General features: G+C 37.8%; 2 protein-coding genes across 3 annotated transcripts; one reads left to right on the forward strand and one right to left on the reverse strand.

Moving 5' to 3' along the window:
* Positions 1-256: 256 nt before the first annotated feature.
* LOC111876718 (uncharacterized) lies at positions 257-8,013 on the forward strand. Of its 2 annotated transcripts, none has more exons than XM_023873293.3 (8): positions 257-424; positions 600-5,125; positions 5,226-5,386; positions 5,476-5,605; positions 5,674-5,905; positions 5,984-6,226; positions 6,290-6,975; positions 7,082-8,013. In XM_023873293.3, the coding sequence occupies exons 2-8, from the start codon at positions 779-781 to the stop codon at positions 7,736-7,738; spliced, it is 6,456 nt and encodes a 2,151-aa protein (XP_023729061.1). In that variant the 5' UTR covers positions 257-424; positions 600-778; the 3' UTR covers positions 7,739-8,013. The 2 variants fall into 2 exon arrangements, with proteins under 2 accessions (XP_023729061.1, XP_023729062.1); XM_023873294.3 differs by having other exon boundaries at positions 604-5,125.
* Positions 8,014-9,211: 1,198 nt separating this feature from the next.
* Positions 9,212-12,058, reverse strand: LOC111876644 (putative pentatricopeptide repeat-containing protein At3g05240). Its single transcript, XM_023873192.1, has one exon. The coding sequence runs from the start codon at positions 12,056-12,058 to the stop codon at positions 9,212-9,214; it is 2,847 nt and encodes a 948-aa protein (XP_023728960.1).
* Positions 12,059-15,628: the final 3,570 nt, after the last annotated feature.

Consider the following 15,628-nt stretch of genomic DNA (forward strand, 5'->3'; position numbering starts at 1 on the left):
AACAAGAGAAGACATAAAAAAACAAGTAAAAACTATAAAATTTCCCCTAATCGTGAAGTCGGCTGCAAATGAAGGGCTATAACACCGTTTTTGCTTATGTTTGTCAAGGAAGAAATTCTTTTGGTATGTAAGATTACTTAAAGGACTGCCTTTTAGTTTTCAAATTTTGTGATACCTAAATTGTTAATAAATGATATGTGAAGGGATGATTTATGTAACTTTCTGTAAAACTAAAAAACACACCGACCAAAATAGGTTTCCATCAAATTGTACACTTTCATCTCCTCTCCCCAAATCTTAAAACAAAAAATCAACTCTCCTTCGCCCTCGCCCTGACTAGAGCGGTTGTAGGGCTTCTGTGACGTCTTTTTATCTACCACCGGCGCAAATCACCATCGCTATCCGCCGTATTACATCGTCGGAGGTAACTTATTCCATCTTATACTCTGTCAACTTGATCGTGTTTCCCGATCAAATTTCACAACATTTGAAGCCCTAATCATGGACAGGACTCACTGATTGATCTATATATCGTGTGCATTTATTAAGTATATTTTATCAATTTTCGTCTCGATCACAGTGTTTTTATTCATTCTCAGATAGGCTGAGAGGGCGTTCGAAGGTTTGGTTTTTCTATTCGCGTTCACTGTGAGATCTGCTGAACAGAGCCTGCGTGTGTACACACCTGATATTTGTGGAGGAGAGAGAAACCTAGGGCTAGGGTTTTGATGCGTTGTTGCGGATTGAGAACAAGGTTTGCGGGTTGGATTCTTCGATTATGGCCAACAACCATGGCGGTTCTGGATCCAAGTTTGTGTCTGTAAATTTGAATAAGTTATATGGGCAGCCTTCTCATCATAATTATCCACCTCATAGTGGCTCTTATGGACCGGGTGTTGGGACAAACCGTGCCCGACCTGGTGGGCATGCTAGTAGCGGTGGTGGGATGGTTGTTCTATCAAGAAACCGTCCTCTGCAGAAGGCTGTCCCGAAGTTATCTGTTCCACCCCCCTTGAACTTGCCTTCACTGAGAAAAGAATATGAGAAAATTGATTCATCAGGGGCAGGGGGAGGGGTGGCTGGTGGTGCTGGTTCAGGTAGTGGTTCAAGACCAACTTCTTCAGGTATGGGCTGGACCAAACCTGGAAATGTTGCTTTGCAGGAGAAGGAAGTTGGTGGTGATACTCTGGCTTCAGAGAGTGTGAATTATACTGAAGGTGCAGCAGCTACCAAGGGAAGTGGCACTTATATGCCTCCTTCAGCTAGGTTTGGTGGTGGACTTGGCCATGGAGATACATCATCAGCTCATCATCCAAACATGCCTACTCTAGAGAAAGCTATGGTGTTGAGAGGAGAAGATTTTCCATCTTTACGGGCTGCTTTGCCTTCCTCATCAGGTCCTGCACAAAAACAGAAGGAAGGATCTTTCCAAAAGCTGAAACAGTTAGTTAGTGAGGAGTCATCCAATGATCTAAGAAACAATTCTCGTTTCAGTTCACCTGCTCATATCCAATCTTCCCATCGCATTGCAAATGGCATGAATGAAAACGGTGGGCAAAGTCCAAGAAGATCAAACAGTGCACGCCCGGATCATGCTCAGAAGCAAGAGGACCCTCTACCACTTATACGGTTGAATCCAAGGTCTGATTGGGCTGATGATGAGCGAGATACAGGTTATGGGTTTGCAGGAAGGAGTGGCAGAGATCAGGAGTTTCCCAAAAGTGAAACATATTGGGATAAAGATTTTGATGTGCCTAGGAGCAGCATTTTGCCACATAAGCCACCTAATAATCTATCCGAAAGGCGTGGTCAGCACATGGGTAACATAGCAAAGGGTCCCACTTCTGAGGTCCTTAAACCTGATCCTTACCGGAGAGAGACAAATATGCATAGTAGGGAAGACAGGGAAAACAATTCTTGGAGGAGCTCTTCTGTTCATGATGATAGATCTACTGTTCCTCAAGTTATAAGTAACAGAAACAATGTCACTGTGCCAGATAGTTATAACAACAGTAAATACACGCCAGCTTTGGGAGACAATGCTCACCATGGTGTGGTTTCAGGAAACTATGTGAGAAGGGATACAGGGCAAGGGAGACAAGGGGGACAACGCCACTGGAATCACTCTGTAGAATCCCCTAGATACCAGAATGCTGCAGGGTCAAATTATGGTAGGGAGAAGTCTTCTTTTTCAAAGAGTGAGCGAAATTACCTAGACGACCCTTATCAAAAAGACTTCAGTTCGAGTGTTTATGATGAAAGAGACCCATTTACTGGAAACCTAGTTGGAGTGGTTAAAAGAAAGAAGGAGGTGATTAAACAGACAGATTTTCATGATCCTGTTAGGGAGTCTTTTGAGGCTGAACTTGAAAGAGTTCAAAAGATGCAAGAGATGGAACGACAGAGGGTTGTTGAAGAACAAGAAAGAGCTTTAGAGCAAGCACGTAGAGAAGATGAAGAGAAACGAAGGGTAATCATAGAGGAAGAAGAAAGACGAAGAAGAATGGAAGAAGAAGCTCGTGAAGCTGCATGGAGAGCAGAACAAGAGAGGTTAGAAGCCATTCAGAAAGCTGAAGAGCAAAGGGTTGCTCGTGAAGAAGAGAAAAGAAGGATGCTTCTTGAGGAAGAGAGAAGGAAACAAGCTGCCAAACAGAAGCTTCTAGAATTGGAAGCTAAAATCGCAAAGAGGGAAGCTGAGGTTGGAAAGAGTGGTGGAGATGATGAAGTTCCAGCTGGTGGAAAAGACAGTGATGCATCTATGGATTCAGATCTTGATAACTGGGAAGTTAGTCAGAGAATGGTGGAGAGAATTACAACTTCAGCAAGCTCTGATTCATCTGCAATTGACAGACCCTTTGACAGGCCTCAGTTTTCTAGAGAAGTTTCATCTAGCTTTGTGGAAAGAGGAAAGCCTGTTAATCCATGGAAACGTGATGCATTTGAAGTTGGAAGCAACTCATCTTTCTTACTCAATGATCAAGAAAATGGTCATCATAGTCCCAGGCGAGAAGCACCCATTGGTGGGAGATCTTTTCCCAGAAAAGACTTTTATTCAGGAGGTGGATACATGTCATCAAGGTCTCCTTTCAGAGGAGGAATTCAAGATCCTGATACTGATGGATTCCCTCATGATCACAGATGGAATTCTTTCGGGGATGGAGATTCTTATGGAAGAACCAGAGATATCGAGTCAGAATTTTATGACAATGTTGGTGAAGTCTGGGGACATGGACAGGGGCATTCTCGTGGAAATAGGTTGTATATGAATAATTCAGAGTCAGATAAGCTTTATCCATATGGAAGGTCAAGATATTCCATGAAGCAGCCTCGTGTTCTTCCCCCTCCATCCTTATCATCTATTCCTAAATCTTCAGTGAGAGGGGAGAATGAACTTTCTGCTCCTTCAAGTTCTCTGGAATCAACTGCAAGAACAGGGGGGAGTTATGGTGGTGTTCAAGACAAGCTTGAACAATCTGATCTTGTTGATGTTCAACAAGAAATCATGGCACAGAAGTTGGAAAAGAATGACACACTAAGATGTGACTCACAATCATCTCTTTCAGTCTCAAGTCCACCTAGCTCCCCAACACATCTCTCTCATGATGAGCTGGATGATTCTTCTGTTATCCCAACTGGAGGTGATGGAAATGAGACCCCTGAACATGATGCAAATGATGAACCTGGAGAAGTTAGAGAAGTGACTACAATGGCAGCAGGTGATGATGATGAGGAATGGAGTCTTGAGAATCAAGATGAGATGCAGGAACAAGAAGAGTATGATGAAGATGATGATGGGTATGGTGAAGAAGATGAAGTTCATGAAGGAAACGATGAGAATATAAACCTGACACAGGAATTTCAGCACATGGGTCTTGAAGAGAAAAACTCGAATAATGTGATGGAAAATTTAGTCTTGGGATTCAATGAAGGTGTTGAAGTTAGAATCCCAGGTGATGAAACGGATGTGAATACAATTGAGACACCAGAAGAAAAACAAGATGCAGTTGATTCAGTCAATTCAGTGATTAATGAATCAGTTGTCCAGCCTCAAAATGCGACATCAGATTCTTCTACCACTACACATGCATTACCTTCTGTACCAATTCAGACAGATTTACCAGTCAAACTCCAGTTTGGGTTGTTTTCTGGGCCTTCTTTAATACCATCTCCTGTTCCAGCCATACAGATTGGATCGATACAGATGCCTCTTCATCTTCATCCACCTGTTGGTTCATCAATGGGCCACCTACACCACCAATCACAACCTCCTCTTTTCCAATTTGGTCAACTAAGATACACATCTCCTGTTTCACAGGGAATTCTTCCAATAACTTCACAATCAAACATTCACCAAACCCATTTCAACATGAATCAGACTTCAAATTCTGGAGCTTTACCTAACCAGTTCTCTCAAGAAACCATGAAAAAAGACAATCATGAGAATTGGTCAAGGGGGTTGACTGGAATTGCATCCAAACCAGTTACACAAACCGAAGAGAAGCTACATGGCACTCCTGATAATAACAAATCTTCTCAAAAAGATGTGCCCTTGTCAAAGGCTCCAGGTCCTAACAAGGGTAAAAGACCAACATACCCCCCGAAAAATTCCGGGTCAAGATCTTTTCATGGGTACGACCCTTCTCCTGTTAACGAATACCGGAAAAACCGACGGCCAATTCAACGAACCGAGTTTCGAGTCCGTGAAAATTCCGATAGAAAACAGACACCTGGCATTGGTTCTTCTAATTTTGATGACAAGTTCAAACATATGGGAGCTTCTAGAAGCGGGTATAGGCGTCATATGGTGCCTGTTAAGTCATTGAAGCGGGTTGTACCTGATGGGTCGGGTTCTCATGAGATGAAAGAAACTGCAAGATTAACACCACCCAAGACCCAGTCAAGTGAAGGTGGTAACTTAAAGAGGAACATGAACATTCTAGAAGAAGAGGTTGATGGATCTGATGCACCATTGCAAAGCGGTGTTGTACGTGTGTTCAAGCAACCAGGGATCGAATGTCCAAGTGATGAAGATGACTTCATTGAGGTCAGATCAAAACGACAGATGTTGAATGATCGACGTGAACAGAGAGAAAAAGAAATCAAGGCAAAATCACGTGTCGCAAAGGTTATTACTTTTTATTTATTCTACACTCAGTTTTGTTCTCTTTATGTTTAGTTTGAGTGTTTGACAATTAACATTATTTTATTAAAAAAAAAATTATCAGCAACCACGAAAGACACGTCCTTCTGTTCAAGGCTCAAATAAAATCTCTGTTTCATTGGTTGGTGAAGCATCAAAGAAGGAACCTTCGGCTGACTTTTCAACAGTGTCTTCTCAATCTCAACCATTGGCTCCAATTGGCACTCCTGCTGTGGATACTAACAAGTATTATATTTTCTTATATCAAATGGAAAAAATAGTATTTTAATTATTTGTTATAATAAATTTAGTTAACTATATACATTACTTTATAGGACTCCACAAAGAGGATCTGGTATTGTGGAAGATAGTAGTTCAAGTCGCATGTTTGAGACTGAAAATAAGGCTGTTGACGATGTTCAAACATCTTTGGGTGACTGGGGTAATGCACGAATGGATACGCAGGTGAACAGTTTTTAATTTTTTAATTTCTTGTGAAATGTCGAACTAATTTTAATACAACATACATACAGGTTATTCCATTGACTCAAACTCAACTTGACGAGGCTATGAAGCCTGCAAGGTTCAATACAACACATGTAACATCTATAGGCGATCATACCAATACTAATACCAATACCAATACCACCACCTTGGTTACTGAACCCATCTTACCATCCTCATCAATCTTGACAAAAGGAAAATCAATTTCATCATCTTCAAGCCCAATCAACTCTCTGCTTGCTGGTGAAAAAATTCAGTTTGGTAAGCTTATTTTTTTATTTTAAATTTTTAAACATTACATTATATCTCAAATTAATAAAGCGAAGCTATAATTAACAGGGGCAGTTACCTCACCTACAATACTCCCTCCTAGTAGCCGTGTTGTGTCGCATGTGATTGGGGCTCCGGGGTCTTTTCGTCCTGACATGACTCAAAACATTTCAAAAACCGAAAATGATTGCAATATATTCTTTAAAAAAGAAGATTCTGAGGCTGAAGTTGAAGCTGTTGCTGCCATTGATAGAGATGAGATCGTTGGCAATGGGGTGGGACCCGAAACCGGACCCGTCTCAGTTTCAAATGGTAATGTCGAGTTTATTGTTTTTCTTTATTATTTTAGTTATTAATTTAAAATGTGGTTTGCAGATCAACAATCTGGAGGCCAATCTAAACCTGAAGAATCTCTAAGTGTATCGCTTCCTGCTGATCTCTCTGTTGAAACTCCACCAATATCATCTCTATGGCCACCATTGCCTAGTCCTCAAAGCTCATCAACCGCCCAAATGCTTTCTCATTTCCATGGTCCCACACCTTCTCACTTTCCATTCTACGAGATGAACCATCATCATCCTCCTCCTCCACATCATCCTCATCCCATGATGACTGGGCCCGTTTTTGCTTTCGGCCCACATGACGAATCCGGTGGGACCCAACCCCAATCCCAAAAAACTACAAATTCCGGATCAAATCCAAGACACATGCCGCCACCCTGGCAAAACCATTCTGGAATGGACTCGTTTTACGGACCACCAGCTGGATTCACGGGTCCCTTCATCGGTTCCCCGGGCGTGCAAGCCCCACCACATATGGTGGTGTACAACCATTACGCTCCGGTCGGGCAGTTCGGGCAGGTCGGGTTGAGCTTTATGGGTGCCACTTATATTCCATCTGGGAAACAACCAGACTGGAAGCATGATCCCACAACATCTTCTGTTTCTGTTTCTAGAGGTGAAGAAGACATGATGGTTTCTGGACAACGACATCTTGCCCCTGGCTCTCCGTTATTGCCCATGGGCTCCCCTTTGACAATGTTTGATGTCCCTCCATTTCAGGTAAAATTTTGTTCATCTTAAATCATTTTTCAAAATTTTTATTCATTGTTTTTTTTTTTTTGTATGTTTCAAAGTGACAAAATTCGATTAAATATGTAAAAAACAGGCTGCACCAGATATGCCGCGGTGGTCCCATGTACCTCATGCAGTTCCAATGTCACTACCTTTACAACAACAGCCACCGGAAGCTATGACTGGACCTTCACAGTTCAGCAGCCATGTAGGACACCCTGTTGACCAGTCAACGTTTCCTCCCAATAGATTTTCGGAACCTCAAACCTCAACTCCATCGTTCCCTGATGAACTTGGGTTGGTGGTGGACTCATCTGGGCCGTCCATTTCCACTACATCTGCTGCTCTGGTGACCGGTACCACCACAAAGACTGTTGATGTAGGTGGTGAAACTACAAATGCTTTCAAGAATCAACAACACCATCATCAACAGGGTAATAAGAATTTGTCTTCTTCTCAACAGTATAATAACAATAATAACAATCATCATCATCATAATCATCATGGTTATGGGTATCAAAGGGGTGGTGGAGGAGGAGGGATGTCTCCTAAAACCAAATCAATGGGGGGACCGGGACCAGGACCGGGGCCACAGTGGTCCCCCCATCGTAGGACTGGTATATTCCATGGAAGGTACCAATCCATGGGGCCGGAGAAAAGCTTTCCGCCTTCAACAAAAGTGAAACAGATTTATGTGGCCAAACAGCCGGCACCGGCTGCTTCGGGTGGGTCGTCTTCAACAGCTGGATGAGAATATGTTTTGAGGATGTTGATTGGAGTTTTTTTTTTTTTTTGTGAGAGGAGTTTGATTGATAGATAAGTTGGGTTTATGTAGTAGAAGTTGGTAGTACAACAACTATTGGTGTTCTTAAAAGTTGGAAAGGTAGGAAGAATTGGGGGTTTGGGTTTTGGTTTTGGTTATTATTGTGGTGTAAAATCAGAACTTTGATATAGATAAGTTGTTTGTGGGTGTTTGATGTATTGGAATTATGTTGAAGATCATTGAAATAAAACCTCCTTTTCTCATCCTGTTTGTTATTAGGACCGATTTGTGAAATTAAAGATGATATAATGAAAGTACATTGCATTCAGTTGCATCTAATATAGCTCTAAATTAGTTACTTGTAATGGTTTTATGCAAGTATGTATGTATATAAAATGAAGAAATAGTAATATACTTCTATAGATGCAATAAATAGCAATATACTTCCATAAATGGTTATAACTGCAAAAAACAACAGTATAATTTATGTACTGAGATTGGTTATAAGTGCATGAAGTAACAATATATTTTCATCTATTTGTGCATTATAGCATCATATTTATCTATAGCATCATACGAGCCGTATGGAAGATAATATAATATGCAAGTTTTATTTAGAGCTCATCACTATTTTAAAATAACCGATATATAGGTTGTTACTATTGGAAAATATGACTTGTTTTACCTTTTTTCTATTAGCCATCTATATTTATAACTTATAAGTGCTTATTTTACCTTTTTTTTTTTTTTTTTTTTTTTTTTTTTTTTTTTCTGCATTTAACTTTACCTCTCTCTTATGCAATAATATTATTTCATTTTACCATCCTAACTATATTTGACTGTCCATTCTTTATTATTATTTACTAGTCCATTTATTTGATAAATATTTAATAATTTCTTATTTATCAAATATTAAATTCATAGCGATTATAGATAGATGGTTTAATCTTAGTTTCTTTGAAATATGACGTATGCTTAAGAAATAACAAACTAAATAAAGGGAATTTTAGATAAATAGAACTATTAAAATTCTCAAAGAAGCTTTTTCAAAATGTTAACCACCAGGCGGGCTTTTTAATAATTGGTTAAAGTTAATGGAAAGAGACGGCTTAGCCTATCACTGAGTTCGATTCCAACGGGTGGCCTGTGCGATGTAGTCCCAAAGCCCCAAACCACCTTATCTTTTCCTCAATATTTGGTGATTGATGTCACTCCCAACTTATTTTTGATTGCCACTTTCACATTTTGTATCTTGTCCAATATTGTTCTGCCACATGTCCACCATGGCATCTTCCTCTCATGCAAACATTCAGATCCATACAACATAGCTGGCCTGATTGCCACGTGTAGAATTTCCCCTTCAGTTTCAATGGGACCCTCCACTTTAACCATCTCGCCTCTATATTGTCTCCTTCCTTATGAGGATCATTGCCCTCAACTACTACTTCTAACACCCACCAATTACACTAAACTAAATCCTGGCAACTTCCTCAAATTCTTTGCTTCAATACAAGACCTAACTTTATTACCCTCACTCCACCTCCCACTTCCTGCATACACATTATAAAGCATCACATACACTCCCGAATTCTCTGGATCCCTTTCGAGAATCAGTCTCCCTATTTCCTCCCCGATTTCAATCTCTCCATGATTCAAACAAGAACCCAATAAAGACTCCAACATGCTTACAGAAGCCTCAAATGGCAACCTCCTCACAACATCATAAGCCTTTTTCACTTCTCCTGTTCTACCCAACAAATCCACCATACAACCATAGTGATCCATCCGTGGTGAAATTTCATCATCTTTTAGCATCAATTTAAACACCATCCATCCTTCATCAACTAATCCAGCATGACTACAAGCAGACAAGATATTAATGTATGTCGCTTCATCAGGTTTGAAACCCGAATCTCTCATTTGTGTGAATAAAGCAAATGCAGCTTCACCATTACCATGTAACCCGTATCCATGAATCATGGTATTCCAAGAGATGATATCTCTAACAAGCATTTCATCAAACACATTCTCTGCATACGATATGTTCCCAGATTTAGCATGCAAGTCAATAAACGCATTGCTTACAGCTACATACTTGTCGATCCCCTTTTTTAAAACATAACCCATTACACAGTTTGTAAGGTTGGTATGGTTTATCTGAGCACAAGCTGAAGTTAAGCTCAAAATAGTTATATAATCAGGTTGTATTTTCACTCTAAGCAAACTGGAGAACAAAGAGACAGCCATCATGGCATGATTTGATTCCACATGAGCAGCTAAAATAGCATTCCAGATTGAAATATCCCCTTTTTCTCCCATTTGAAACAAAAATTTGCATGATCTTACATCACCAAATCGACCATATACAGATATGAGAGAAGCCATGAACAAGGTTTCAAGCATGATACTCCATCTCCTAGTTGCATAAGCATGAATTGACTTCACTTGCATTCGTGTATAACACATTGGCAACAAATTTAATAAGGTTACCTGATTAGGGTTTTCCCCATCCTTCATCATTCCAGCAAACATCAAAATCCCCTCTTTATGTACCATGTGAAGATGATAACCAGTTATCAGAGCATTCCATGAAATCACATCCTTATTGGGTATCTCATCAAAGATCAACTTTCCTGTATCGAGTTCTCCACAGTTCATGTACATGCTGATAAGTGCATTGGCTAAAGAAACATCAGATGCATAACCAAGTTTTATACCACAGCCATGAACAGCCATACCTTGAACCAAATTTTCAAGATTCTTGAAACAAGGGAGTACACTTATCAAGGTGACTAAATCAAATTTCACACCTTTTTTCTGCATTTGGCGAAGAAGGAGAATTGCATTTTCATCTTCTCCATTGTGTACACATCCTGATATTAGTGTATTCCATGAAACGTTATCTCTTACATCCATTCTTTCAAATACACAAAAGGAATAGCTCATTTTGTGACAATCAGTATAAAAAGCAAGTAGTGTGTTAGATAAGTTGAGATTTGAATCAATCCCAGTTTTAAGACTAAAAGCATGAGCAGATTGACCTAAACGAGTTGCTTCCAGTCCAGAACATGCAGAAAGAATGTTTATTATAGAGACTGCATCTGGATGAACACCATGAGCCTGCATTTCACAAAATGCAGCTAAACTCATATTCCAACACTCATTATAAACATACCCAGATACCATAGCATTCCATGACAAAAGGTTTCTGTAGTTCATGTGATTAAAGAGGAATTTAGCTGAATTCAGATGACCAAACTTTGCATACATTGACAAAATGGTGGTGGCAATAGCTGGTTGGTTTTGTAACCCTAATTTGATAACATATGCATGAAGAGACTCACCATAATCAGTTCCAGAAGAAGGGATTATAGACACAAAAGTGACCATATCAGGTGTGATATGATCACGAGTCATTTCTCCGAATAGCTCAATTGCATCATGAGATTTCTGGTTTTGTGTGTAGGCAGAGATCATGGCATTCCACATGGTAACATTCTTTTTTGATGTATAATCAAATATACCTCTAGCAATGGATAAATCTTGATTGTTGCCATACATTGAAATGAAAGCAGGAATCAAGAAATCATGTGTGAAGTACCCACATTTTAAAACGTGCCCATGGAGCGACTTTCCTATCCTTAAATCATCCAAACGAGAGCACACTGGAATTAAGCTAGCGAAAGTGCTCACATTAGGGTTCAAATCTGTAAGTCTGATCCGGTTAAAGACATGGATAGCTTCGTGATTAAGTCCATGAAAAGAATACCCAGAAAGCAATGCGTTCCATGAGACCAAATCTGGTTGAGTAATTTCATCATGCAACTTGCGGGCAATACTGATATCACCATTTTTTGCGTAAAAATCCACTAAAGCTGTCTGCACAACTACATTTTGATCGAACCCAGTTCTCACAATAACGCAGTGAATCTCCTTACCATTCCGAACAGCGTTTACGGCCGAACAAGCCTTGAGGACGAAGGGGAAGGTAAAATTATCCGATGGGCAACTAGAAGACTGGCAAAATTTATACACAGAAAGAACATTCTGGTACAATTTATGATCATGTAAGCACCTGATGGTCAAATTCTGCAAGAACAAGGTCGGGTTGATTCTGGAGAGGGTTGATAGAGCTGATTGGGGATCATCCAGATCAAAGCATCGTGTAAGAAAATTTCCCACAACTGCCTCTTGTTTAAAGAAACCATGGACGATAAGGTGAGATTTCAAAAGCTTCAAGTGGGTAAGTTGTGTGCAGGCGGCAAAAAGAGCTGGAAGTTTGCCGGAGGAAGTATGGTATTGGTGCATGTTGTTACAGAGTCTAGCTTCTCGGCATCCCGCCGATTCAAATAAAGCTACGTTTATAGTTTTCTATAACTATTAACCAATTGAATTGGCCGATAACCTTTTTGGTTCCTAACGTATTTTAATTAGGACGATTCTTATTATACGTTTGTTTTTGCTGCACATGTGGTACATAACATATCTAAAGTAACTATGCAAACCGTTAATAATTTATTTTTAATTAATTAATACATTTATTGAAATTATTAATATTACATATTGGGGTTCACTCCCCACACACCCATTCTCTTTCCATCACATATACTTTGTGACCAAAGGATTTTTAGTTTAGTGATATCTGATGTTGTCGTCCATCCTTGAGATTGAGGGTTCAAGTCCCGCCGTGAACATAAGTGAATTTAAGGTGTAGTTTAGGAGATTTTCCATTAAAAAAAACATATACTTTCCTTTTTAGTCTTTCTTAACTATTCTTTCACCGGAAACCGCTAGCCGCCTTTGGTTTTTATCTCGGATGAAGTTTGTATTATCATCTCCTTCGACAAGACCATTCATATAATTGATTTTTGAAAATCCAAATAAGCTACTACTCCGATAGCAACGCCGACGACTCTTTCCCATTCAAGCTACTCTGACGCGCTCTTTCATCTTCTTTGGCAAGACCTCTAAAAATCCAAGTCAGCCAAAACAAACTAAAAGAAATCGATTTATGAAAATCCTCATATTTTCATATAATTCCTTGCTATGGTAAGCTCCAACGTCTCCTCCATCTTCTTCGGTAACCTCGTTTCATCCAACAACGATATCAAACAAGATTTCCTCCCATCAAAGTTGCGTATCATAGTTTTCGTGAAATCCCAAAATCTATTATATTCCAGCTACGAGGCGGATGTGTGGTTTAAGGTATCTACTCCAATGAATACCTATATCATCTCAGGGGATTTTTTTTCAATCTTGGTGAATGTAAACACTTCACCCCCAAATCTTGAATCGTTCTCCTCTTTTACACATGTGTCTTCTCCAGTGACCGACATGGTTATGGGATTTTGTGTCTTCACCGGTGACACTCTAGGTTTCAGCACGCAAAGCCATCTTGGCTACTCTATCATCGGTATAACCAAATAATTTTTCTTCTCCGATGATTGACAATGACGTTATTTTCTAAAAGATAGAGAAAAAGAATGGTTTCGGATAAAAGAGGTGGGACATGTTATTTTTTTTAATAATTTCAATAATAGTATAATTAATTAAAAAGACTTTAGTAAGGGTAACATAGTCATTTTAGGTATGGTAGAGACTAAACATGCAAAAAAACATATAATAGGGATGATCCGAGTTAAAAAAAATACGTTAGGGATCAAACACGTATGTTAACCCAAACCACACAGACGATCCGTTTAATTTCCTCTTAATCTTAAAATGTTATTCATAGTTGTACATCATAACCTAAATAAAATGGAAAATTTAAAATGTTATTATTGACTTTATCTCTCACATGTACACTCAATAATAACATATTTGGAATAAATATGGCAATCTTTATTGTTGATCCAAAAAATACCCTTTTTAAAGTCATCCCACTCTAATTCTGTGTTCTCGAATCCCATGTCATTTTAAGGACAAAGGTAAAATTTAAGAAGAAAGAGGAAATAGGAAGATTTTTGATAATAAACTTCTTAACTATGGCAACAACTAAAATCCTTTTAATTCTTTCGAACTTTGATACAAAAAAATACAATCTACATTTGGATTTTATTCATTTTATTTTTTTCTTTAAAACACTTACACCGGTAAAATATTAAGATATTGCAAATGGTGGACCAACTAATCATTATTCATCTGTTTTCAGAAGAAGAAACTGGTGGGCCACTATAAAACATTTGCAAATCTTTTATATACAGCAAGATGAAGTACTTGGTGGTAAAAAATTATTGCTTAGTGGCATTGCAAAGTATATTTGAATGACCCATGTGGAAGATATTAGTAAAATGCGGCTTTGTTACAAGACTCAAAGTCAAATGAGTCAAAAAAGTCATTTTATAAAATTTGTTATGGATTTCTTTTTACCATAATATAACTTTTTCTCATATTGAAGGTTTGATATAGAAATATCATTAAGCGGAATCACATTCACATAAATATTCTATTTCAATAGATAGAAATCATTTCATTGACAATAAGATAATCAGGACCATAATATTTCATCAACAAAAAATACCATGTTACTAGAATACTAGCATACCAAGAACATAAGAACATATATAAGGCTGGCCGGTATGGACAACACCTACCGACGTTATCCTAATGTGGCATACCAAAAAACGTCGTTGCAAGCATGGAACACCGCCTCTATTCGTGTTTTTGTACTTTATGTTACCTGGCATTGCTGTGGTAACAAAAGAAAACGATGTTGTTTTGAATGTTGGCTTCTTACGATCCCCTTTGTGCAAACTGGTTTACCAGAAGACAATAAGTTTTCGATTTGGGCAATTTTGACCCCATAAGTTCCACATTCTTATGAATTAAACACCTAGCCAAATTTGTCTTACAAATCTGATTTCCAAAAAAAATATCATTTGGAGCCTAAACTTATATAATCTATTTTTTTGTTGTTATTATTATTATTAATTATTATTAAAACAGTGTGTTTTATAATTTATATTTGTTTTTATAATTATTTAACAAACAAACAAAAAAGAAAATAAAAAGGATGACATGAAAATTAGAGGGTGTTATAACATGTTATTTGATATTGCCTTTTTTCACACTTGGTGTTATAACACCACATATGACTAGGATGGTTAGGTGACAAACTTTTGAGTGTGATAACATGCAGTAACATGTTGCCCATACCTAATAACCTAAATACTATTGTTTAAGATAACAAAAGCCTTGAGGCGAATAAAAGTTTCAATAAAAGTTACAATATGGAAGAACCAGTTTTTCCGGTTTCGATTAAACCGGTATAAAAAGCTATTTTTTATTCAAAATTTCCTCCAACCAAATGATCAGTTTTTCTACTCAAAGTTTACTAGCAACAAAACACTTTTTTTTCCGGTTAAAAACTGATCCAAAAACAGGTCTTCCAAATTTAAGAAAAAAAACCACTTCAAAACAACCAATTTTTAGTCGGAACATCTAGGAAAAAAAACCTATTCATTTTTTTTATTGGTTAAAAAAACTGTTTTATTTTGTGCACCTCTATCATGATGACAAATATTTTTCTTGATCTCTTATTTTTCGTTATACAACACTAGTTGTGAGACCTATGTATTACATGTGTTTTATAAAAAAAAACATGAAGATCTTACGGTTTAGAAATTTAGATTTATAAGAAGAAAAAGAGAAATATTTAATTATTAAAATTAAAATGTTTATTTATCTTTTAAATATTAAACTAATAATTTAAATAAATAAACAACTAAATAATTAGATTCAATTTAAAATTTAAAAATTATAAGAAAAATTGTATTAATAAATTCGATATACATTTATTATTGCATTTATTACATTTAAGTATTATATGAAATTTAATAAAATAGAAAAAAAAAACATAAACTAACACATAAATATAAT

Source organism: Lactuca sativa, chromosome 2 (genome assembly GCF_002870075.4).
Source record: "Lactuca sativa cultivar Salinas chromosome 2, Lsat_Salinas_v11, whole genome shotgun sequence".
Lineage (NCBI taxonomy): Eukaryota > Viridiplantae > Streptophyta > Magnoliopsida > Asterales > Asteraceae > Lactuca > Lactuca sativa.